The sequence below is a fragment of the Prionailurus bengalensis genome, chromosome C1, assembly GCF_016509475.1.
Source record: "Prionailurus bengalensis isolate Pbe53 chromosome C1, Fcat_Pben_1.1_paternal_pri, whole genome shotgun sequence".
Classification (NCBI taxonomy): domain Eukaryota; kingdom Metazoa; phylum Chordata; class Mammalia; order Carnivora; family Felidae; genus Prionailurus; species Prionailurus bengalensis.
This window is the reverse complement of record NC_057345.1, coordinates 4195906-4221322: the sequence shown is the minus strand read 5'-3', so window position 1 is coordinate 4221322 and position 25417 is coordinate 4195906. Positions and strand designations below refer to the sequence as shown.

Sequence of the window (25417 nt, the reverse complement as noted above, 5' to 3'; positions counted from 1 at the left end):
CCAAAGACGGTCAATCATCTGACAGATAAGAAAACAGGCTGGATGAGGCTCGGTCTCGAAGGCTGGAAAGTGGCCGTGCAGGAAAGGGCCCAGGCCAGTCTGACTGCAGCCCAAAGCCCGTTGGCCACGCAGAGGGCGGTCCCTGGACCAGCAGGTCAGTCTCACCAGGAGCTTCCCAGACACGCAGAGTCTCAGCCCCACCCACAGCTCCTGAATCAGAATCGGCATTTTTACAAGATCCCGGGCGACGTGAAGCACATTCGCGTTTGATGAGCTTTGCCCGTCTCACGGAAGGACAGTCCCCAGGGCAGGGGAGGTCCTCCAACCCTGCTTCCCGCCCCCCAAGGACAACGGGAGCCGCCTGAGGTGGAAAGGCCCCCGCAGGCCGGGCGGCGATGTGGGGGATGGGCCCGGGCGCAGCAGCCCCGCCCCACCCACCTTCCGTCTCTGCTCCTCCTCCTCCTGCATCTTCAGCTGCAGCTTGCGCACCATCACCTGGCGCTTCCACTCGGGGATGGGCCGGCCCTGCTCATCGTGCGTGGGGATGAGCGCCTCCACGTCGAGCTGCACGCCTGGCGCCGGGGTGGCGGGCGGCGCCGGCGCCACGCTGCCGTTGAGCAGTGGCTGGGGCCCCACGGCCGGCGGGGTGGGGCTGCGGGCCCGGGACGGCGCGGGCGACGCCTGCGGCAGCGGCGCTTCGGGCTGCGGGGAGAGGCGGCGAGGCTGAGTGACCGGCCGGCACGGGGGAGGCGGGGGGGGGGGGGGGGGGCGGGGTACCTGTCGAGCCGCCTACCTGGGAGATCGGCTGCCCGCTGCCCGAGAACACCGTAGTCAGCCCCTTGCTCTGCGGCGTCGGCTTCAGACTCTTGCCGGCCTTGATCTCCGCCAGTAGCTCCGAGTTGTCACCCGTCGGGGACATCATGTTGAAAGACTTGGTGCCTGCACGGAGGCAGGAGAGGAGGTGCTGGCCAAGCGGGGGGGGGGGGGGGGGGGGGTGCGAGGTCTGCATCCCCGCCGCCCCTAGTCTTCCCCTCTGCCTCCCCCTCCCCAAGTCGGGAGGGGCCGGGCCCCAGATGACAGCTCTCCAGATCCCAGGCCCTGGGGGCGGCTCTTGGGTACCCCAGAGGCAGGCTCCCCGCTGACAGCTCACAGAGCCCCACCATCTTCCCGGCCCTACTCACGGGGCATGGGGGCCCTGCCTGGAGGCCCCTGGGAGTTCATGCTGGCTCTTGGGCCGGCCCTGGGGACTCCAGCGAATGTCTCCACCCAGGACACTGACTGACCAGCTCTAAGACACTACCTGTCTAAGGCCAGCCACCCGACCTTTGTCCTGGGTTCCCTGGCTCTGCCAGCCAGGGTGGAGTCTCCCTCCAGCCCTCTCTGCATCAGCAAAGCTCAGTGACCCTTGGACTGAGTTGCCTGGGGCCTCCGTGGCTATATGGGCTCAGGACCCTGGATACCAGAACCAAGCCAGTCCCCTCCCCACCTCCCACACAGATAGACAGACAGACATGGACGCAGACACACTGGTTGCAAGCCCGTCGTGTAGCAAAGCGCTGCTCAGCTCTGGGGGACCTAGGAAAGCGGAGCCTTTACTAAGGATACGGGGTGAAGTCACCCAGGAAGAAGGGCCAGGTGAAAAGCATGCAAATAGGCAGGTGCACGGAGTTTGCATTTTCTGACAAGGCCCGCGGAGGCGGCTGGGGTTTGGGAAGGGCTGTCTTTAGAGACCCAGGGAGGGGTGAGGGCTGGGTGAGGGGAACAAAACAGGCCAACAGCTCTTGGGTTCCCCAGGTTGGGGATCCCTGAGCGAGCAGCAGGAGGGGTAAAAGGGAAAGCTGCCAGGCAGGCACTGGCAACAGGCTCATTTATTTGGGCAAAACTGAAAGCCATGGGTAGAATTTGTGGGTGTGTGTGTGGGTGTGGTGGAGGTGGGAAGGTAGCTGTGGGGCCAGTGGCCCCACCTGTAGTGTGGAGGACCCCTGGCCTGCCGGCCCCTGGCCCTGCCCCCTCCTTTTTTTTTTTTTTAAAGCCCCAGGTCCTTGGCCTTGCTTCCCCTGAGCGTGCCTTGTTCCCCGCCCCGCACCTCAGCCAGGAGCCCCGCACGCAGCTACTCACTCTTCCTGTGTCTCAGGACTCTCACTTCTAGGGATTGAGAGGAGAGAAGTGACAGCAAAGTTAGGACAAGGAGGAGGCCGGGGTGAGGCTAGGACAGTGGGGGGGGGGTGTGGATAGAGAAGGGAGGGCAGGAAGAGGGGAGGGAGACACGCAGAGGAGGGGAGACAGGAGAGGAGGAATTTTCCAGCTCATCTGACCCTGGCTCAGGCTGCTCTGGGGCTCCACAAGGGTGGTCCACCCAGTTCCGGGCTTTACTGCTGTCCCTGAGGACTGGGTAGGGCTGCCACTGGCCCTGGTTCCCCCAGCAAGGGCCTCAAACTTGGCATTGGGTTGGGATAGGGCACCCAGCCCAGGCTCTGCTGAGAAGGGGTTTCTGGAGAAGCCCAAAGTCTATTTTTCTTCCGTTCCTAGCATCAGCCTTGCTCCAGAAAGAAAAAGCTAACCCCAGAGCTAGGGCCCTTTCTGGAGGCTCAGCTGGTGGTGGACAGGCTACGATGGGCCCTGGTCAGCAGGGGCTGAGGCTCCATAGGGATGTGAAGGGAACCCAGGCTGGCCCTACCCTGGACCCGGTTATACCCTTGCACGCCTAGTGAGGGACATGAAGCTTTGGATGTCACTAAACATGGTCCCTGCACTGAGTGGCTGGGTGAAGAAGGCGTGCGCGTGCACACGCACACACACGCGCACACACACGAGGCACCACCTCCTGGGCCTTGCAGGAGCCCTGGCATGCAAGAGACTGCCCCACCTCACAGAAGAGAAGCCAGGAATCTTGTTCACCAGCCTAGACCTTAAAAGGATGCCCATGGGGGTCATCAGGAGGGAAAGGGCAGAGCATGATGGGTCACTGGCCTCGTCCCCATAGCCGGGTCGTAGCTGGCCTGGGGCCTCTGGGGTATCTGGCCAGGAAGAGCCCCTGAAGCATCTGAGAAAAGCTAGCTAGCTTGGAGGAACAAGAGATAGGGGTGAGGAGCAGAAGAGAAGCTCAGGATAGAGAAGGGGCAGGACAAAGGTTGGGCCCTGCCTCTTTGAATCCAGTTCTACTTAGAGCTGCCCAGTTAGCACCAGCCCATTAGAAACACCAGCCGCCAGAGCTGGGAGGCCTTCCCTGCTGCATGGGACGCGGGCCCAGAGAGGTCACTGAGGTGCGCTGAGATCACACTGAGGCAACCCAGAGCCTCCTCTTAGGGTGAGGTCCTCACTGGGGTAGGGGCTTGCCGCACGAAGAACGAGTCGGAACGGAGGGAGCACCAGGGCGGCAGCAGCAGCTGGGGAACGAGCGATGTCTAGGCTTCCCTCCCCTTCGGGGCCGGCACCGCCCCCCACCCCTCAACCCGCCCCTACTCACTGCCAGTGGACGAGGAGGAGCGACGCTGCCCGCAGCCAGGGCCAGCGCCCTCGAAGGGCAGAGGTGGAGCCGGCGGCGGCGAGCTATGGGCCTCCGGCAGGGGCGGCGGCGGCGGCGGGGGCGGCGGGGGCAGCTCCCTGGACGCCTTGGGGTCCGCGGCGCAGCCGTTATGCACGTGGTTCCCGGGGAGCAGCGCCGCCTGCGGGGGAGCGGAGGGGCTGGCGAGTGAGAGGCGGGCGGCCGGGCCGGGTCCCGGGCGGCCGGCGGGCGCGGGCTGGCAGGCACGCACCTCCTCGCTGTGCGCCATGCCCGGGCGTGTGGCCAGCGGCTCCCCGGGACAGCGGCCCAGCTGGCGGTAGTAGTCCCCCGTGCTGGGCTGCTTGCTGAAAGCGCGGGGCTTGCGGCTGGAGTCCTGCCTCCGCAGCCCGTTGTGGCCGTCGCGGGAGCTCAGCTGCGGGAAGACAGCGGCGGAGGGGCTTCAGGCGCTGGTCCCCGGGGCCTCCCACGCCCCGCCCCCCCAGCTCTTCACTTTCCCGGGGCTCATGGCCAGCGGCCGTCGAGGGGTGCAGGCAGCCGGGTTCCCAGGCCCTCCGGTCCTCCGAGCGGGGATGGGGCGAGGGTCCCGGGGAAGGGCAGGCTCGGTCGCCCCCCCAGGGAGGGGTTCTGGGCGCAGGCCAAGGGCCACAAGGGCCCCCAGTGAGGCTAGAAGGGGCGGGACCAGGGGCGGGTTGACCCAGCCCAGTCGCCAGGGGGAGCCGGAGAAGGGGCAGCTCGCAGTTTAAGCCAGCGCGAAGGCCTCTGCCTCACCCCACGCCTGGCTACCCGGCCGTCCTGCGCGTCCCCAAGGCTCTGCCGAACCCTCTCTTTCAGGGACCCCGACCCCGAGGGAGCCCTCTCAGAGCCCTTGTCCTGTTGGGCTCCTGGTTGCCCAAGGCTCTAAGCCGCGCGGTCCTGGGGCTGCTCCTACCTGCGCCAGTGCCGGTGGCCCCCGCTGTGCACCTGGCGGCGGGGGCGGCATGGACCCAACACCTGCGCCACCTGATCCTTCCTCTCGGGTTACAGCCCAGCCCTTGCCCGCCCGCGCCCAAGAGCGCCTATGAGCTCTGTCGCCCTGACATCACCCAGGGCCAGCCAATCCCGCGCCGACCCACTCCCAGCAAGGGGGGATGCCACGGGGGCTCCACCTGCGTCGCCACGACCGGCCGCAGCACCTCGCCTGCCCCGTAAGCCAGATGTGGCCCCGCCCCTGCTCCGCTCTCCCTCCGCTAGGTGTCGAGCACCCCAGCCCTCACCCCCCCCCCTCCAACTTGTCCCCTCCATACCCCGTGGCCGGAGTGCGGGAGCCACCCGAGCAGTGGAGCCCCAGGTGTTTGGTACCCCCGGGTTCCGGGTCACGCCCCCGCCCTTCCCCTCCCGCATCTGGAAACCATCGACATCCGCGTAAGCGACACCGACACCCGCGCCTAAGCCTCGGGTTTCAGGGGCGGCAAGGCGGGCTCGGATGACAGCGCGGTGGCCCGCCCCATCGCAGCTGCCCCCTGCTAAGCCTAGCCCAGGGAAAAGGACATGGGGCGGCGGGGCCAAAGGCCGAGTCCCTGTGCGGGGGCTGTCCCCTGATCCACCCCCCCCCACCCCCCGCCCGTGCGTCCCCGCGGTGGCCCCGGACCTCCAAGCCCCACCCGAACCGGCTCTCGTTGCAGGAAACCCGACACCACAGGATTTGTTTTCTGGGCCAGCCCGCCCCTCGGCGCCCCCTGCAGCCCCAAGGCGCGGATGCCGCGACCCTGCTCCCGCTGCGGTCAAGCAACGGCCAGGCCCAGGGGGCGGAGGCGGGGGCGCCAGGCGCAGTGGGCACACAAAGGGCCCTTTGTGGAGCTGCCTGTCGCCTGCGGCCCTGCACGCACACAGCGGGTAGGGGCACGGGACCTCAAGATCCTGGGGCTCAGGGGAGTGGAGGGGGCACAGGCTGTGCTTTGGCCAGAGCCCACACGGCGGGCCAGGAAAGTCCGCCCGCCCTTGGCCCTCTGCAGTCCTCTCCTGGGCCCTCTCCACCTCACAGAGATGAAAGGGGAACCCGACTGACAGCCTGGCCACAGATGGCATGAGGGGAGGGTGGAGTCGCTGTGGAAATTGCCCCTCCCCTCCCCCACCCAGTGGCCTTGTGACCTGGAACACCTGTGGGCAAATTGGTTACTCAGCTTGGCTCTGGAGTGGTTTGCCTTGGGCTTGAGGGAGAACTACAGGTCAGGGCTCCCACAGGACCCTCCGGAGCCTAGACCCCATACTCAGCCACCTGTGGTCTCAGGCTGCCCTCCATGTCCCAGACCAGCAGGCTCTGCCCTGTTGGCCAGCACCCCCGGGGGCCCCCTGGGGGGCTCCCCGACTAGCATTCTCAGCCACCGAGACTAGTCCTCTGGCTCCAGAGCCTCAGCCAGGACCCCAGAGGCCCTGACATCCTGGGCACCTCACACTCAATGTGCCCACACTGGACACAGCCCCCCTCCCCACAGGCTGGCTTCTCCCCCACACGTCGCATCTCAGGACTGGCCCTTCCATCAGCCTGGGCAGTCAAGCCTCAGACTGGGTAGCCAACCTCAGCTTTACCCTCCCTCAGCCCCCACTGAGTGCTGGGTCCCTCTCTCCCTTCCTCCACCCTCCTCCTGGCCCTCACCTTCCCTGCCCCCTCATCTCCCACCTGGAAGACAGCCCCTTGGGAGCCATTCCCCACCTGAGCCTGGGGCTCTGGGCGCAGGTAGGTCTGCGGAGGGGGCAGTCTCTGCCAATTCCGTGACCACCCCACCACGCTGTGCAAGAGGTCGGGGAGGACCCAGCTCCCTGAGAGGCCCGGCTGTCTGATTATATGTTCCTTCACCCATCACCAGTTCCCGAGAGGGTAGTGGCTTCGTCTGACTCATCTCCCTGTCCCCAGTGCCCAGCCCTGAGTCCCCCACAGGGCTAGCCAGGAGTTTATACTCTTGAATAGGCCACTGGCCTGGGCCCCCCCCCTGCCCTGTGTCCATGAGCCAGGCAGTCTCTTGGCCTCAGCCCAGCGCTGGGAGGCAGGCAGCTGGGAGAAGGTTCACTACCTCCTTCTTGAAGGCCTCCTTCTCCACATGGCGGAGTTTGCTCTTGGTCTGCACGTAGATGTCCGCGGCATGTGGCTCCACGGGGGGCTTGGGAGCCGGGTAGCCTGGCGGGGGTGGGGGCAGTTGGGTGCTTGGGGGTGGGGGCGGCGGAGGGAAGCTGGGTGGTGGTGGTGGTGTGGTTCTCCCCATCTTGCCCTGGGGTCGGCCCAGCTCGGGGCTCAGCATGTCCATGTAGCTTTGTATGTCTGCAGCTCTGGAGCTGGCAAGGCCTGGGGAGGGAGGGAAGGCGGGGTGTGGGAGTTTGCAGAGTCCCCAAGACTGAGACCCCCTTCCACCCAGAAGCAACGCGCCAAGGGGTGAGGTGGGCTTAGGGATACGGCTTCTACAGCTCACTGGGAGCCCCAGCAGCGCAGGGCCCAACCGGAGGGTGAAGGCGTAACTCCTGAGCTCAGACCTGACAGGGCCGGGCGGCAGGAGTCCGCATGGCCATGCCCCAAACTGCAGGGCCACCCCACCATCTCTGCGGCCACCACCTGGCAGGAGGAAGCAGGTATCACAGGTGGATGGCCACCTAGGCTCAGCGTGTGGTCAGCGCGTGAATACCTGCGTGCCCGCCTCTGCCTAACATTTGCGCGTTGGTGTGTGCAGGTGTGCAAGCATCTGCGCATTTCTTTGTATTTACAAATGTGTTTGCATCGGTTTGTGGACGTGGGGTGTGCGTGTGTTAATGTGCACACGTGCCCGGATATGGGAACGGAAGGTTGTGTGTCTGTGCTGTAGTGTAGGTGCGTGCGTGCATCTGCACGGTGTGTATGCGCGTCCCTGTGTGCTGTGCAAACACGTGTGCCCTCTTGAGGGCACACAGGTGTGTGTCACGTCTGGTGAACATCTGTGTGTGTGAGCGAGTGAGTCATCTGGAGGGGGCACGTGGGGTTTGTCCCAGGGAGAGTACATGTGGGTGCACAGATGTGCTTGCAAGCAGCACACACCAGGACAAGTGTCACCGGCCTCTCACCAGGACCAGCAGCCCTTCCTGGTGACCTGGGCAGCCTCCGGCGTCAGCGGTGGGCAGAGTGGGCCTGGGGCTGGCCCTCAGGGCCCGGTGGTCTGTCCCGGTCTGCGCCCCCTCCTCCCTCCTCCCTCCTCCCTCCTCCCGGCCTGGCCCGCTCACCACGTGGGGGGCGCCGGCCCTTGATGCTGGAGTGGCTGGAGGAGCAGGAGTCGTAGTTGGAGAGGGTGCTGGTGGGTGAGCTGAGGTCAAAGTTCAGCGGCTGGACCGACACGGTGGTATTGGGTGAAGACATGCCCGAGTCGGGCTGTTTGGTCTCCAGCTCAGCAGACGGATCCCGGGACAGCACGCGGTGCTCCACACTCTGAACAGGAGGGAAGGCAATGAGGTCGACAATGAAGACCGGTGCGCTCGGGCCAGGGTCCTGCTCCGGCATGTCCTTGCTGTGTGACCCGGGCCGAGCCGCTTCCCTTTCTGGGCTCCCACCCCATAATGAGAATGTCTGTTGGGTTCTTCCCAGGCTAAGATTCAAGCCCAGCCCCCTCGCAGCAGGACCCGGGGTTCTTGGGAAACTCCCACCCCAGCCCCTCTTTGCTCAAGGGGGTGGAGACATGGCCGGAAGAGGGGGCCCTGGTCTGGACCCCAAGGGCAAGACTGCCATGGCACCAGCCAGAGGGATGGGCTCCAGTGTATCTGCGGGGAGGGGCTCAGGAGCTGCAGCTGATGGGAACACCTGGGGCAGGTGGGGTAGGGGAGGCGGGTGGGGCCCCACAACTTGCAGGGAAGACTGATTCCCCATTACCCGGCCAGCAGCCCTGGTCTCTCCCTGCCCTACTGGGGCGAATCCCAATACCAGCCCAGCCTGTCTCCTGATGGGGCCCTTGGAGAAAGGGCAGGGCCTGGGGTGGCCCGGCTGAGTCTGGAGGGCAGCCGGGCTCAGGCCACAGGCATGCTGTCCCCACCACTGTCTATGCCCCACCCATGGGCCTGACCCTCCCATGGGACGGGAGCGGGCTGGGGTGGGGGCTCGCTTACATTGCCCATGCTGGCCTTGCTGCTGGCAAGCCCGCTGGCTGGCTCCGTCTGCTGCCTCCTGCCCAGGCCTGCTCCTCCCTGCCCCGCGCCCCCTCCCCTGCCTGAGAAGTGTCACAGGCCCCCTGGGAGCAGGAGGCAAGCCTCGCACCAGGTAACAGCTCAGCAGCCCTGCTCATTGGCCCTGTAATTAGGGGCTCTGTGGGAGTGTTTGCCTTTTCTGGGCCAGCATTCTGCATGGCTTGGATCTGTCTCTGCTGCAGCTGGGCCTGTCTGGGTGAGGGGGCCGAGGGGCCCACAGCCCACCCAGTTCAGCGGGGCCGGGCCGGGCCCTGCTGCCTCTTCCATGAGCCAAGGGGAAGCATAGGGGCTGGGCTTCTGGTAGGGGGAAGATGAAAATGCTCTTTTCTTGGCCATCAGCAGTGGGCAATGGGGGTGCCCAGTCCTGACCCCACGGATAGCAGAGGTTAAGGGCCCAGGCTCTGCAGCCCGGAACGCTGGCTTCAATTTTCACCTCTCCCACCTACTAGCCAAGTGACTTTGGGCAAGTCACTTATCCTTCCTGTCGGTGGGGATAACAGTATCTCCTGCCCCCATTAAGGTATGAGGAAGATTTTAACAGTTACTGAAGGGCCAGAGTATGGTAGCCAGTACATGCTACACAATGTCAGCTGTTAGTATTAATTTACTGTGGAGGCTGAGATTACGCTAGAAAGTGCTGGCAGGCTGTGTCCCAGAGTGAGGATTCAAGGGATAGTGTTTATTGCTTATTTATTGCTTACTTAGAGACAGAAGGGCTGGGGCTTTGTGCCTCCTCCCACCCCACCCTCCAAACAGAATCGTACCCTCTCTCAGTGGGAAAGAGCCACCTGTGGTGCAGAAATGCCCCTCACAGCATCCACCCCTGTTTGTATACCCTGGTGACAGACCGTTACGCTCTCTGGGCGGCCGTTTTGGGGGGACATTCTTCCTTGGGTCCAGCTGCAGTTTCCGACCGCTGGGCCTAGCTGTGCTCTGGAGTACCCAGTACCAGGGTGCCCCTGTGTGCTTGCAGACAGGGCAGACGGTGCTGTGGGCAAAAGGCCATCCCACCTTCTCCCCTCCAGACCTCATTTCCTAGTCCCTCTTCTGGCCAGGCTGCCCCCTGGAGCTGAAAGGCACCTGGGAGGCCCACCCTCTGTCTTCCCTCCTGTCCCAAAGGCATTACACCAGATGAGGCAGTGCCCTGAACTTGGAACCAACCACACCTGAGCTCAAGTCCCAGTAGGTTACTTCCCAGCTGCACAACCATAATAAAATAATTTAAACAGAAGTTTCGTTATGAAGCAGCCATGAAGTGAGCAAACATACACTGTCGTGGTCGAGAGCAGTGGCTCCAGGCCATGCCTCTCAGACTCCACCACTTAACAGCTGTGTGACCTTGGGTGAGATGGAGACATTAACACCACCAGTAGTTAACCAGTAGTTAAATGAGCTACTACTTATGGGCTGTGGGCAGGTGAATGGACTTGACCATTCCCATTGGTATGAAGTGTCTTGCGATTTCTCCAAGCCTTCCTTCTTACCAGGAGGACGCTGGTCCTCTTCCCCTCGACCCTTTTCCTTCGCCCCCTCCTGCCTCAAATGGTCAGTGGCTCTGGGCTGGGAAGGGTAATGGTCTAGGACACTTCCTCATTGTGTGACCTCGGACAAGGGACAAGGGGCTTCATGTCTGCGAACCTCAGCTTCCTCCACGGTAAAGGGGTAACAACACCTACCTCTGGGGGCAGGGAGAGGCGGGGTGCGGGACGAGATTAAGCAGGGGGCAGCGCCAAGGTCGTACCAGGTTCTCCACGGTGCGCAGGTAGCGGGTGCAGTGGCTGTGGCCATTATAGTCCGAGAGGTCGGCCGCCGTGTATCCGTCACGGTCGCGGACGTCCAGCTCCGCGCCGTTCACTACCAGGATCTGGCAGCACTGCGGGGGTCGAGTACTGAGGACCCCGGTCGCCAGCCCGGACCCCCGTCCCCGCTCACCGCCCGGCGCCGGGGCAGGGTTGTGCTGAGAGCTCGGCGCCAGCAGAGGGCGCCCGTCCCCCCCTCCCCCCCCCCCCCCCCCCCCGTCCGCTCCGGCCCCGTGCCCACCTCCAGCTCCCCGTTTTCAGCGGCGTCGTGCAGAGGGGTCCCGCCCCACAGGTCGGCCGTGATCTCGCCGCCGTGCAGCAGGAGCCAGCTGAGCACTTTGGCGTGGCCGCGGCTGGCCGCGAAGTGCATGGCCGTGGCGCCGTCATTGTCCTGCTCCGAGAGGCTCACGTCGGTGCAGCTCACCTGGGCGGGAGGGGGCGGGGGAAAGACGGGCGGGGGCTGGGCGCCGGGCCCCTCCAGGCCCCGCCCCCGTCGGTGCCGGCGGCTGGGCGTGCAGACCCCGCCCTTCCCCGGGCCCCGCCCCGCCCCGGAGCTCACCAGCCACACGATGACCGGGCAGTGGCCCATCTGCGCCGCGGCATGCAGCGGGGTCATGCCGTCTTGGGCTCTCACGTGCGGGTCCGCGCCGCACTCCTGCACCAGGTACTGCGTCACCTCCAGGTGGCCCTCCTGGCACGCCAGGTACAGGGGCGTGGCACCGTTCTTGGTTTGCGCATTCACTCCCCTGCGGAGACACAGCACCCACCTCGGGCTCTCAGCGCCCACCTGCCTCCAGAGCTTCTTAACGCCCCTCGCGCTCTTTTGGGGAGCTCTGGAGGGCCGGGGGCGTGGGTTGGAGGAGGTTTGGTTACCGGGTCGCGCTATACCTGACTCCCTCTGGACTCGGTCCTGTGCCAGCCTCCCTCAGGGGGGCCCCTCTGGCCTGGCCACTCCCCTCCAGCAGCCTCCCTGCTTCCGTGTGCATCTGACCGAGTTAGTCCCTGTGCTCAGTAAATAGCTCAACCTCTTCACCAAGGTCTACAAGGATGTGGCGAGCTGGCCTCTTCTTACCTTTTCAGCCACACTGAACCACTGTCACCGTGAGCCCCCAAGTCCCCAAACCTTCTGTCTTACCTTTATGCCTTTGATCAGGTCCCTCTCTATCTGGAATGCACTTCCTTCCTCCTCCCTAGGACTCAGTCCAGATCCCTCCTCAGTGAGGCCTGCCCTGATTTCCCCAGGCAGAGCCTGCCTTTCCTACCTCTGTGCCCTGTACGGCCCTGGGCTCACTCCACGGACTGCCTATCATGCTTGATTGAACGTAACTGATTTTGGCCTCTGCCTCCCCATGGAAGACTTAATTCCCAGAGGGCAGAGTAGTAGGGTTGCCAGGTAAAACACAAGATGCCCTGTTAATTCTGAATTGCGAAACAAGAAATCATCTTCTAGCATAAGTATGTCCCAAACAAAGCATGGGGCATACTTATACTAACACATTATTTGCCATGTATCTAAAGTTAAACTGGATATCCTGTTGTTAATCTGGCAACTGTACAGGAGGCCACCATTCACCAAGCACCTCTGGTGTGCTATATATTGGTGGGCGGGCTGGACCTCAAGCTGTATGACAAAGCTGTCATCATCAAGACAGTATGGGACCGGCACAAGAACAGACACTCAGATCAATGGAACAGAACAGAGAACCCAGAAATGGACCCACAGACGTATGGCCAACTAATCTTTGACAAAGGAGGAAAGACTATTCAATGGAATAAAGAGTCTCTTCAGCAAGGAAGAGGGAAAACCTGACAGCTACATGCAGCAGAATGAACCTGGACCACCTTCTTACACCATACACAAAAATAAACTCAAAATGGATGAAGGACCTAAATGTACGACAGGAAGCCATCAAAATCCTCGAGGAGACAGCAGGTCAACCTCTTTGACCTTGGCCGCAGCAACTTCTTACTCAACACGATATTGGTGGGCAGGTTCTCATCGAATGCCCCAGCTTAGGTCCTATTGTCATTCCCGTTTTGCAGAGGGGCAATTGAGGCTCAGGGGCTTTGACTTGCCAAAGGTCACATAACTGGTAAATGGCATTGGAGCGTATGTTTGTGATGCAGAGCCTGGTGCATGCAGTAGGCACACGGGGAGTGAAGAGGCCGCTCCCTGTGCTCACTCCTGGGGCTTCCCTGAGGCAGCTTGCGGGTGTCATTGCTCCTCGTGCCCGTTCCCCAGCTGCTGAAGAAGAGTCCTAACCGGGGAACTGGGAGTCAACCCCATGAGGTGGAGTGCTGCCGGGAAACAGGGAAGCTGGCCCTGCCACTGACGGAGTCTGGGTGTGGACAGCCCAGAGCACAGTTACCACAGTTGGGCACTAGGTGGAGCCACAACCCAGGACCAGACACAGGAGCTGTGTGCCCACCGCCCTCCCCAGCGAGTCTCAGAAGCTCCCTAGGGGCTGAGCCCCCCTGTGCTGGGTCAGCCCTCTGTGCCCCAGGAAGTGCAGTTCTTACCTGACTTCACATCTTCCCGCCCATCTGCCTCCCCAATCTATCTGCTGGCGACATCAGTCACACACTCCGCCAGTGTCCGTCCACGCCCTCCCTCCCTCATCCAAGTGCTCGCCCAGCTGTCCGTCAACATGGGCACCAGGCCACCCAGTCCTCTTCCCTCTCACCCACCCTGTCATGACATGACTTGGTCCCTTTCCCAGCTGACTTCTCCCTGTCCCTAAAACCCTGGTGCCTGTCCACTTCCCGGACCCCTGACCCCAGGCCACCTGCAGCCCCACACTGGGCGCCTCCCTGCTCTCTCCTCACTCCTGGCCCGGGCACCTCCTCCCTAGATACAGAGCTGCCATTTTCTAGGGCTGATGCGGAGTGTGGCACTTCACACATTTGGGGTGGGACAGAGACCATGCCTGGCTGCCCTCCGTGACCCAACCCGTGCCAGGGCAACGGTGCTCACGAGCCGACAGGGCACACGGTGACAGAGACTCACCCACACGCCTCTCCCCAGGAACAGTCTGGCTTGCGGCCACCAGCCTCCACGCCCCAATGCCATCGTCACCCCCCACACATGCATTCACATACTGATGTGACAGTAACAGCCTGTTTAATATTTCATGACCAACACTCAGTGGCCTGAATTATTCACCCCGTAACCAAGGCACAGTGAGTGCTGGGGTCCTGGGGATCAGAGGCTGAGGGGGCCACCATCCAGGACCCACTGAGGCCTCTCTGGGGAGGTCTGAGTCAATGGCGACACCATGGGGCGCCAGATACGCCAGGAGCCCTGCCCTCCCAGCACCCCCTGCTTGGCAGGTGTCCACCATCCAGGGGTGGCCAGCCAGCCTGGGAAGGTCTGAGAAGGTCTGAGAAGCTGGCACAGGGCAGGACCTCAGCAGGAGGGGGCAGTCCTGCGCACAACCTCCTGCCAGGCCAGTGGCCGCCGACACTCCCCGCTGGAGTCCCTGGGCCAGAGTAAACACTCAATAAACGTTCCTGCCTACCAGCCTTCCAATTAGCATTTCAGCCTCTCCCGTCCTGGAGCCACAGCCTCCAGCCCAGGAGGCCCCAGCACAATGAGGCAGATATGCTGATGGGCGAGGGTGAGGGCGAGGGCGGGGAAAGGGGGTCCCTGGCCTTGTCACCTTCTACTTCGGCCTGGAGGCAAGAAGGGCGGGGACACCCTCATGCTCACTGGGGGAAATCAGAAAAATATGGAGGAGCACAAGGAGCAAACTTAATTAATTTCAGTGGAGAGCTGAATATATCATAGTGGCGACGATAATCGATACCAGTGAAAGCAGGTCTGTTTCAGGCACCGTGATGAGCACAGAGCTTTCTCACCACGTCCTCTCAGCGACGGAGGGGGGAGGTGCTGGCATTGTTCCCATTTTCCAGATACTGTGCAAAGAAGCCTAGGACCGCTCGATGAGAGACAGGCAGAGAAAGACCTGGGCACAAGAGGGACTTAGGGGGACGCCTGGGTGGCTCAGTCGATTAAGCGTGTGACTTCGGCCCCCCCATCAGGCACGGAGCCTGATTGGGATTCTCTCTCTCCCCCTCTCTCTGCCCCTCCCCCACTCACACTGTCTCTGTCTTTTTCAAAATAAATAAATAAACTTTAAAAAAAAAAAAAAAGAGGAACTTGGGGTATGAACCCCCCCCCCCCAAGCTGTGTCAGCATCTTGCCTCTTGTCTCTTTGATCTCAAAGCTGTCTGCAGAGGGGCAGTAATCGCCCAGGAAACATGCTTGGAGACCCCTCAGCACAGGCCTGTCACCTGGCATGAGCCTGAAACCGTTGTTATATTTTGGGATCCCTCCTCCCTGTACCTCTGTGGGGACACCGCTGGGCTGGGGTGTCCGGGCTCAGCCCAACACAGGTCAGGCCAGGCATTGTTTCTGTTGTGGAGGGTCACCCAGAGGACGGGGCTAGGGTCTTGCGGGGGTACTTCTGGCCTCAGGATCCCACCTGCTCTAACCCATCGGGTTCTAGCCAAAGTGACACGAAGGGTAACCATTCCAGTCCTGGCCCCTGCCCTTGGCCCTGGCCTCCAGCTACCACCCTGACTCTGTAGCTCACTAAGTAGGACCCTAGTGGGTTATTAAGCTCCTGAGCCTCAGTTTCCAAATACGGCAAATGGGCATCATAATTGTCCGGCATCTCCTTGCCTCTTATGAGGGAATGGAAGAGGAAGCTTTGGAAGGTTGCACATTTCCTTGGAGGGAAGGCGGCTCTTTGCCTCCTGGTGTGACAGCCGTATCCTGACCAGCCAACCCCCTCCCCCACCCACTGGGTCTCAACTGTCACTCCCTGTGACCAACCCCAGGGGTTTCCCCATGCTCCTCTGACTTGGCCATTCCCTAGCACGTGCCCCTCCTCCCTCTCCGGAACACCTGCTCCTCCTGGCTTCCTGTACCAGCAGCCGACTCCCACGCCAAGCCTCCTAAGTCTTCTTTGCTGGGCCCTGGCCTTCACCTGACCTCCAAATGTGGGGATGCCCCAGGGCCCCCTTTCTGAACACAGTCTTCCCCCCCCCCCCGTAAGGTCATCCACTTCCCAGGGTCAAAGGCCACCTGCACCCCCATGCTGTTCCTCTCTCTAGCTTGGACCTGGAGTCTCTCTATCCGGCCCTCACCTCCGCCCACCGGTCCTTGTGTGCATTGCCCAGGCCTCTGGAACTTTACGTGCCTAGAGCAGATCTCTTGCCTTTCTCCCTCAAACCCTCCCCGACCTGCCAACCCCATTTTGGCAAAGGACACCACACTACCCTCCCTTGAGCCCAAGCTCTAGGAGTCTTTGGAGACCCCCAACCCTTGACCTCTTTATACGCCTGAAACTCCCTAGCAACAATCACACGAACCATATTTTTCTCCCTCTTTGGAAAAAAGAGGACATGAGTGAACTGCGACAACACAGAAAAAGTGGAATGCTTGCTGGAAATCTCCGTCCAAGACCGGTGCCGGCTTGCTGTTGCCACTGCTGTGGGCAGCAAGGAGCGACCCGCCCACAGAACCAGATTCAGGTCAAAGAACAGCATTTCTGGTGGCCAACAATTTCTGCTCCAAGGGAGGTCGGGAAGGAGCTGATCCTATAAGGATCAGGGGTAAGGCCGCCTTGGATAAAATCATGGGTCCTTTGGTGGCTCTACGTCTCTTAGCCTCCACTCACGCCTCCTGGCTCATTTGAAAAGATCCCAAATTCGGCTTGATGCAGGGAAGAAATGCAGTGATGATTTTAGGGAGGTTCTAGGACGCTTTACGCCCAATCCATCCGGGCTGAATACCCTTCCCTGCAACTCCCCCAGCCTCCCAGGCCTTCCTTCTGGTCCTCAGCAAAGCCAAACTTGATCCCACCTCAGCACCTGCCTCTGCTGGTTCTTCTCCCTGTGATGCTGCCACGCCAGGTTTCTGCAGGGCCGGCCCTTCTTTTTATCCAGGTCTCTGATGAGCTCTCACCTGCTCTAGGAGAGCTTCCTTGACTCCCTCAATTTATTTCTTGTGTGTGTGTGTGTGTGTGTGTGTGTGTTTTGAGATTTTTGTCTTTAAGTAATCTCTATTCCCAACGTGGGGGCTCAAACTCACAACCGAGATCAAGAGTCACACACTCCACCGACTGAGCCAGCTAGGTGCCCCTTGACCCCTGAATTCAAAGACAACCCCATTGGTTTCTACCAAACTACCCTGTTTTGCTTCATGGCACTGGTCACTGGAGACGTCTTGTGTGCCTATTTGGTTCACTACTCCAGGGACACATGTCACCAGGCTGCCACATGCCAGGATGGGGCAGCGCCACGCAAAGAGCAGACCCCTGCCGTCAGAGTTTGGTTCCCCTGCAGCTCCCAGATGGCAAGCCAACACACATGCAAATACATTTCTGTGAATGAGGCACGTGCTGTCCACCTGTCCCCTTGTTTGCCCTGGAGCCTCCCGGAAAGTGGGCTCCAAGAAGCTGCGAGGGCTCATGACACCCCAAGCTCTGACGGCGTGCCTAGTTGCTCGTTGTTGAGTAACTGGGTGGTGAGTGAGACGGGCAGTCAGACGGGGAGCTCTGTGATGTCCCCTCGCACAGGGCCTCAGCTGGTCTGTTTGCCAGGTGGGCCCAGGGACGCCCAGCTCGGAGTGCCATCTGAGGTCACTCAGTGAGCTGCACGCGGGGCCGGACAAGCCCCAGGGCTTCCGGCCTCCTCATGCTTTCGACCAATGTTTAGTGCGCGTCAGGCACTGGGCCTCCAGGATGGGGAAGACGAGGTCCACTCTCCCTGGCTGGGGAGCGGCGGCAAGAGAACGCCCCAAGATGCACAGAACGTAATGTCAGGTGGTTACGAGGGTGCGAGGGAAAATAAAGCAGGCGAGGAATGTGCTGCTGGGCAAGTGACAACCTAAAGGCGGCCGTGGGCAGGCCTTGCGGAGGAGTGGGGGTGGAGGAGAGACTGCAAGTTAGGGAGAGGGTTCCAGGCGGCAGGAACAGCCAGTGCGAGGCTGGAGCGTACCAGCCTGGTGGAGGAGCAGCAAGGAGGCCCGGGAGGTGGAACGGGGTGTGGAGGGGGGAGCGGCTGGCGGTGGGGCGTGCGGGCTGGGCCAGGGTGAGGAGGGCCCCTGGGCCGTTGTGGGCAAATGGCCTTCTCTATCAGTGATCAGGGAGACTGTGGCCAGTCCGGGCATCTGACTTGCATTCCCAAAGGCAGAAGAGCTGGACAGCAAGAGGGCCAGGGTGGGGAGACCTGAGAGATTAGGGACTGGACCAGGAGTGGGAGACAGACCTGGAAAGGGGATGTGGTTTGATCAAGGCCATACAGGGAACCGGGGAACTGGTGGGGCCTCGGCTGCTCAATTAGCCTCTCTGAGACGCCATGTCTGATTCTGTCAACACCGTGTAGCAGGGACATTTGTTTAATTCACTGATGTATCCCTGGCACGTTAAAATATTACCTCGCACGGGGGCCCTGGGTGGCTCAGTCGGTTGAGCATCCAACTCTTGATTTAGGCTTAGGTCATGACCTCATGGTTCATGGGATCGAGCCCTGTGTTGGGCTCCATGCTGAACATGGACTTTGCTTAGGATCCTCTGTCTCTCTCTCTCTCTCTCTCTCTCTTTCTCCGTCTGCCCCTCTCCTCCACTTGCATTCCCTCTCACTCTAGAAAGAAAGAGAGAGAGGGAGAGAGAGGGAGAGGGAGAGGGGGAAAGGGAGAAAGAAAGAAAGAAAGAAAGAAAGAAAGAAAGAAAGAAAGAAAGAGAAAGGAATGAAGGGAGGGAGGAAAGAAGAAAGAAAGAAAGAAAGAAAGAAAGAAAGAAAGAAAGAAAGAAAGAAGAAAGAAAGAAAGAAAGAAAGAGGGAGGGAAGGAAGTAAGGAGGGAAGGAGAAAGAGAAAGAAAGAAAGGGAGGGAGGAAGGAAGGAAGGGAGGAAGGGGGAAAGAAGGAAGGAAGGAGAAAGATGAATGAAGAGAGGGGGGAAGGAAGAAAAGAAGAAAGAAAGAAAGAAAGAAAGAAAGAAAGAAAGAAAAGAAAGGAGGAGAGAAGGGAGGAAGGAGAAAGAGGAATGAAGGGAGGGAGGAAGGAAGGAAGAAAAGAAAAGAAAAGAAAAGAAAAGAAAAGAAAAGAAAAGAAGGAAGGAAGAAAGAAAAAGAGAGAAAGAAAGGGAGGGAGGAAGGAAGGAAGGAAGGAAAGAAGAAAGGAAAGAAGGAAGAAAGGAAAGGATATTGCCTGGCACAGAGTAGATACTCAATGAACATTAGCTGAATAACTCAATCTGCAGTCAAATGCTCTACCACTGAGCTCAATCTGAATCTCAATCTATCCCTGAATAACTCAATCTGTAAACTGGGCTGCTTACAGAGCTATTGCCTGGGGTGGTTATAAGGCTCAGACCGGTGGGGGGGGGGCGGGGGGCCGGTGCTAGGCACTTAGCACTCAGCAGGTCGGAGCTCATCCGGGTTTATCCTGACCCCTGGCCAGGGCACTTCCAGTCTCTGCCCCGGGGCAGGGGAGGCCTCAGGCAAAGGAGATACTTGCAAGGAGGTGGAATTGATGCAAATCTTTGGACAGACTGACTTTCCAGTTGGCTACGTCTGGCAGAGCACGGGGCCCCAACGGAAGGAAGAGCCCAGAGCCCCGCCACCCTCCACTATTCTCCCCAGCCTCAAAACTCAAGCCCAAGGGTCCGAGCTGAGCCTGGGGCTCCCCTCCAGCTGCATAGACCCCAGGTGAGCAGATGGTTGAGGCCAAGCAAGCACGAGGTAGTTCCTGGGCCCCAGCACCCCGCTGGCAAGGTGGTCAGGAGCTCTGAGGCGATATATTGTCTGCCCCGACTGGAGGCCTGGATAGCTGGTTCCCCTCTACCAACCACTAGTGCTCCTGGCCAGGAGGGTCGGTGCTCCTGGCCATCGCCCTCAGACCCAGTTCCTGCCAGCCTCCATGCTGCCAGCTTAGGAACCCTCCTTCTGCGGGGAGGATCCCCACGGGAAAACAGCCCCAGAGGCCACTGTAGCAATTCCTCCACCTCTGGAAGAATTCGCCCAATGGATTGGGATACCCTGGAGGAGAGGCAGGTGGGCGTGGGGTGTTCCTGCAATCTGAAGCCTTTTCTAACACCCTAAGGTGCAGCCTGGCTCTAGCAAGGCCTCCCCCGAGGCTGTCCAGCCCGCCCGCTTCCCCGCAGCTCGGCCATGGCCCGCTGCTGCCCACAGCCTCCTTGGGCGGGATCGAGTTTCTCACTGGTAGGTCTGGGAGCCCTTCCTCCCTCACCAACCGCCAGGGAGAGCTGAGCCCTTGTGAATAATTCACTGTGCTTCACAGCAGGCCCCGGAGGCTCACGAGAGTGAAAAGCGTGGAGTCACAGCCTCCACAGCCAGGCTGCCCGGGTCCCGGGTTAAGCCCTGTGGCTTGGGGGACAGCCTGGGCCTTTGCCCTCTCCATGCCCCGCCTTGGAGAGCAGGAGTCTCTACCCCCGAGATAGGAGTCTAAATGGGCACTGACCTCCAACCCCCAGCAGGCCTCCCAATTCCCAGCCGCCCCCTCCTGCCTGAGGCAAGCACATAAAAGCATTTTCTTATCAGCCAGGTCACACGCTGTGGCGGGGAACGGACCCAAGTCCTCTGACCGCCTCTGTGAGATGCGTACAGGCCTCTGAGGGGCTGATGGCTCATCAGCCCAGGCCACCTGGCCTCCGAGTTGGCCCCAGGACCCAATCACAGCCAGCATCTGGCATGGCCTGGGAGGGGTCAGCGTTCCCAAGGCCCGGAGCCCGCGATGGTGCTTCATGGCCCGGCCAGTCTTCCCGAGGCTGGGATCGCAGCCCATGGAGGGCTCCAGCTCATCCCAGGCCCCAGGCTTTTCGGTGAGGAGGGGTTCAGGGGCCAGCCTGGGGCTCCACCCCTACCCCTCCCGCCCACGTTCCTCACCAGCGCTGCCAGGGCTGGGCTTGGAGCCCTCTCTCAGTTTACATCATTTGGGCTAAGTTGGCATTGCCATTAGCCTGGCTTTTGGGGGCCCATTACGTGTGCCGAGGGAGGCTTATGGGTGCAGAAGGGTGGCCACGGCCCACTCGTCCCCTTCTAGGGCCTCAGTGTCCTCTGTGTCACGTGACAGGGTGGAACAGAAGTGTCGGGACCAGGTCCCCCAGGGGTATTGCTGATGGTGCCAGGTGGGGAGCACTCAAGGGTCTCTGGGGCCCTCCCCTAAATCCCAAGGACTCTGATGTGACCCAAGCCTTAGCTTGTCCAGAGCAGAGAATTCATGCCGAAGTGACACCAAGCGGCCTCTGGCAGGGATGGCGGTGGGAAGTCCCGGCCCGTGCACCTGCTGGGCTCCCACCCACCAAACCAGGCCATGCCTGCTTAGCAAGGCGACTGCAGGCTGAGCTGGGGGTCTTAGGACTGCCCAACATCGCTCTGATAGGGCCAGCCTGCCATGGGGCCATGGGGCCGGGCAGCCCTCCTGCCTCCTCTCTGGCAGCCAGCTGTCCTGCAGGCTCCCTCGGGTGTGGAACCAGTGGTAAGGATCGGCCCTCTGACTTCAGGGCTGCTCTCCTCCTGAGACTTGGTCCTCTGTCACTGCTTACACCCCAGGCACCCACTTGGACTGACAAAGGTCACTGATCAGAGCCCCCATTTGTCAGGTCCCTGGGGCCACTGTTGTCCCACTCCCCTGAGACAATCCTCTAGGACCCTTGCTTCCCTCCAGATCCACCTAATACTGGCTCCCTCCCTTCCCCCAGGGACCTCCCAGGACTCCCCTGCTCTGCACTGAGCCCCATTCTTCCTCATGCTCCCACCCCACCTTGGGGAGCTCCCAGCTCACTGCTCAGCAGCTCTCTCAGACCTGCCACTCAGGCTGAGGACCCTGGGAGGATTGGGGGCCCCACCTCCCGTGGTGGTGGGAATGGGCTGAGGGGCCACAGGAAGTGACAGGTTGCTCTGTGGACAGCCTAATCAGGGGGCAGGAGGAGGCTCCTCCTCCTTCTTGAGTAGCGGTCTAGGAAGCTCTCCCATATCTTCACCCCTGCCCCCCATCCCCCCATTAGAATAGTCTCGCAAACTGGCACAGGCCAGAGCTCAAGAGAGCCACACGCGTAGGCTCCCTGGAGAGGAGCATGTGACCTTGGCCCACGTGCCCAGCCCCCCAGGGGCAGCTGTGCTGGGGGACACCTGCTTGCAAAGCTCTGGGGCAAGTGGCTGTGGGCGGCCCGCCAGGAAGGGAAACATTGCAGCCTGGGTAGGAGCTGTCTTCGGCCTGGCCCTCTGGCCACTTGAGTGGCCCAGAAGCGGTCACTCCCCTGGAACGCTGGAGGGGCGGATTCCAGGCAGTCCCTGGAGGCCTCGCCCACCCGCAGCACCCAGAAGACGGGCGAGGAGGGTTGTCCTTACTCAGGATAGTGCCCGATGAGGAGCCTCAGGGAGGGGAAGTCTCCTTTGGCGGCAGCATAGTGGATGGCCAGGGCGCCTGTGTCTGTGGTCGCGGTGGCCTCCCCACCGCCATGGCGCAGGAGCCATTCCACCAACTCGGGGTGGCCGAAGCGGGCAGCCAGGTGCAGGACTGTGGCACCAGAATTGTCTCTGTCCTGTGGGAGAAGAGCGCATTAGTCCCGACGCCTTGTCCTGCCCCACATCCCGCCGGCCACAGGGGCCCTTCTGTCCTCGGGCACCTAACCGGCCCCAGTTCATAAGTGGCAGCCATCCGTGCCAGGCTTCCTGAGGCTACAGGTCACGGGTAGGAACTACTTGCATATAGTAGACTTTCAGGACATAGCACTCTCATCCTCCCTGCAGGAGAAACTGTCCCCCAGATGCTCTGGGGACACCTGAAGGAGCGAGCAAGGGTGGCTGGGGCAGGGAGGGTGGGCTGTTGGGGCTCTACCAAGCTAGCATCAGGACTGTGGGGGGCAGCCCCTGCATCTAACCCTTGGTCCTTCCCTCTCCCTCTCCCCAAGTGTCACATGAGAAAAGGCCTCCAGCTTGGTGTACCTTCAATACCCCAACATCAGTGCAGAGAACTGCCCCCCCACCGGCCCCCCAGCAGACTCCCTGTTCCTGGCCCAGGGAACAGGCTGCGTTCTTGCTCTGTGGAGGAGGAAGCTTCTGGGTACCGGTGGCAGGGCCCGGACAGTCAGCCAACAGTGGTAGGTGTGGGCTCGAGGCAGCCCCTGGGAGGGGCTTGGGTAGGACACCTTCCAGGGCACCCCGGAGGGGGCAGGCTGATGATCATGGCCCGGAAGTACTAAATGTGTCATCCATGAACACCCAGGTGTGTGCGTCTCTGTGGCGGGAGGGGGTTGGCAGGTGCTGCTGATGTTCACCTGGGCTGGAGGAGGAGAATCACAGAGAACCCAGAAGTCTGGACTCAAAGGCCGGCGAGTTTGGGAGCGTGGGCACCGGTTCGAGAACAGCACGAGCTCCCAGCACCAAGCACGTGGGATGATGGAGAAGCGGGCAGGGAAGGGGGTGCGGAAGCAGTGAGAGGTGGGCATGGTTTACTAGGATCAAGGAAGGGAAGCCCCTCTGCCCAGAGAGAGGCCCCGTGGGGCCTGGTGTGGCCAAGGAGGCTTGAGGAAGGTGAATCTCAGAGGCTCTTATAAAAGAGGCACAAGGAAAAGAGGGCACAGAGGGGACAGGGGCCACCACCAGTAAGTCACCAGTCAGCTTCTGGGGGTGGCTGTGGGGCTAGGAAGGAGGCAGGAGGAAGGTGAGGGGGACCAGGCGGCACAGAGGCGGCTGAGCACAACACTGAGAGCCCTCTGTGTGCTGGACCGCCCAGGCAGGGGCTGAAGATTGCTTCAGTCTGTCCCCCTGAGCCCGGACCTCTGCATGGGGAGGGGTGGGGGTGGACAGTAAGGAGAGAACCCGGGCCTATGGGCTCTGGCCTGTCCCCAAGCCTCCAACAGCTGCGTAGGCCCCAGGAGCCTCATGTGCTGCGGCCCGCACCCTAAAGCTGCTTATCTCTCTGGGCTGAGGAGGGCCAGGGATCGAGGTCATCCTCCCCCACCCCACTTCCGTCCTCAGCACCCAGGCTGGCTGGGGCTCGAGGGAGGGAGACTTGATAAGCCAGGCACAAGGCCACTTGTTCCTCTACCTCCTCTGCAGTGGCCAGGGAGGCTTCCGGCCAAGGCTGGACCCTGGGATGAGGGAGGCGTGCCACCTCCCAAAAGAGTGGGTGTGGACCATGTGCCAGGAAGTCCTGATAACAGAGCCAGCCAGCAGATAAGCAATCCGTCCATCTCCCAGGAAGGGTAGGAAGGGGGGTCTTGCCATTCTGAAGTGGGGGGGTGGGGTGGGGTTTGGTCATCCTTAGGGCACAACCAGCCAGCTCTGGGCCACCCCTGCCTTCTTTCCTTCTACATTCAGTTAACCCAGTGGTCTTGCTAAGTGGGAAATCAGTTCTGGGTCCTCTCTCCAGGGGCTTTTCCCCACAACTAGAATATCATCCAAATTCCTAGCCCCGGCCTATGGTGGCTTCTCCCAGCACCCTCCCCTGCCCCCCCTCCCCCGCCCCAAACATGCCCTCCTCCTGGCTGTTTCTGCAACAGGATAAGAATGTGTGTGCCCGAGGGCTTTGCACTCCTTGTTCCTTGCACTTAGAACTCTCTGATCGGCACCTGGTCACCTCCTTCTCATCATCCAGGACTCCCTGCAGAGGCCACTCACTCCTAGCCACCTCGCCCACGCAGCTAGCTCCCTGACACCCCACTGCATGGTCCATTGCCCCCATGGACTGACAGTTCCAGGAGATCAGGAGCGTGACTGAATCCCCAAGCCCGGTACCTGCTGGATGCTCTAATGCCAGCAGGAGCGAAATGCAGAGATACACTTAGGGCCCGGAGCTGCCTCCTCCTCCAGCCCAGGAGGGGCCAGGCTTATATCCGCCTGAGGGCCACTGAGTGAGACCAACTAGGTGGGGTCTTGGGGCAGGAAGACTCAGGCTGGGCTGGAGAAGCAACTCGAAGCTGGAAGGGAGGAAGGCGCTGGTGTCCCGGGGTCAGCTAAGGCCCTGGGGAGGCCCCATTTACCACGCCCATCACCCCTCCCCCACGCCCTGGCCTTGGGGACACCTGCATCTCTGCCTGGGGTGGCCTGCCGGGGGGGCACTTTGCCCACCCTCTTCCAGACCTGCTCTCAGGAGACCTGGGCTTCTGATTCCGTGCCCCACCTACACTCCAGGACTCCCCTGGATCAGTGCTTTGCTCTTCTCCCCATCCTCCCCAGCCCTGTCCCAGATTATATACTGGCCCAGGTAAGCCCAATTCCCTCTGGCTCCCCATTACCCAGTGCTCTTCTAGGCAGTGGCCCTGGCTTGCCGGGGCGTCTTCCCGGCGCGCTCTCCATCTGGGGAGCCCATCCCACCCCAAGCCCTCTGGAAGAAGCTCGGGAGCAAGCTCAGTCGGTAGGTGACCAATCTCACCCACCCTGGAGCCAAGGCGGCTCTGGGCCAGAGCTCCCCCCCTGGGGAGGAAACCCCCAGGGCGCCCAGGGAGCCGCGCGGACCCACCTGCACTCCGCAGCCGCCCTGCGAGAGCAGCCACTGCAGGCAGGCGAGGTGGCCGGTGGCGGCGGCGTCGTGGGCCGGCGTGGCTCCGTTGCGCGCGCGGGCCGTGGCGGGCAGGGCGGCCTCCTCCACCAGGAAGCGCAGACAGTGCAGCTTGCCCGCGCGGGCAGCGTGGTGCACCGGCAGCGCGTCCAGCGGGTCCCGCTGCGAGGGTCTCAGCTGGCCGGCGGCGTGCAGGGACCTCAGCACTTCCAGTTCGCCCTGCCGCGCCGCCTGCAGCGCCAGCGCCAGGGCCATGGTGCCGCCCGCGGCGCCGCGACCCGCTCAGCGCGTTCCCCTGGACGCCATGCACCGGTCCTGCCCACGGCGCGGCCGTCGGGGCCCTGCGGCTCCGGGGGGGGGGGGGGGGGGGGGCGGAGCGGCTGCCGGCCGGGTCTCGGGCCGCACTGCCTCGC

The 25417-nt window shown here is 61.7% G+C and overlaps 1 protein-coding gene across 7 annotated transcripts in view; it reads right to left on the bottom strand.

Annotated features, from left to right (window-relative positions):
• The window catches only part of ESPN (espin), a 31867-nt gene extending 6450 nt beyond the window's left edge, over nt 1–25417 (bottom strand). The window contains exons 1-12 of one of the 7 annotated variants that reach the window (XM_043573657.1): nt 24966–25417; nt 21851–22044; nt 11033–11219; nt 10715–10897; nt 10416–10547; nt 7724–7925; nt 6553–6821; nt 3756–3917; nt 3467–3665; nt 2119–2145; nt 794–939; nt 439–702 (exon numbers count right to left, since the gene is read on the bottom strand). In XM_043573657.1, coding sequence (XP_043429592.1) covers nt 439–702; nt 794–939; nt 2119–2145; nt 3467–3665; nt 3756–3917; nt 6553–6821; nt 7724–7925; nt 10416–10547; nt 10715–10897; nt 11033–11219; nt 21851–22044; nt 24966–25259 — 2259 coding nt within the window. In that variant the 5' untranslated portion in view covers nt 25260–25417. Of the gene's footprint in view, nt 1–438; nt 703–793; nt 940–1181; nt 2092–2118; nt 2146–3466; nt 3918–4433; nt 4665–6552; nt 6822–7723; nt 7926–10415; nt 10548–10714; nt 10898–11032; nt 11220–21850; nt 22045–24965 lie in introns of those variants that run through there. The other 6 variants (XM_043573661.1, XM_043573658.1, XM_043573662.1 and 3 more) reach the window with 6 other exon arrangements.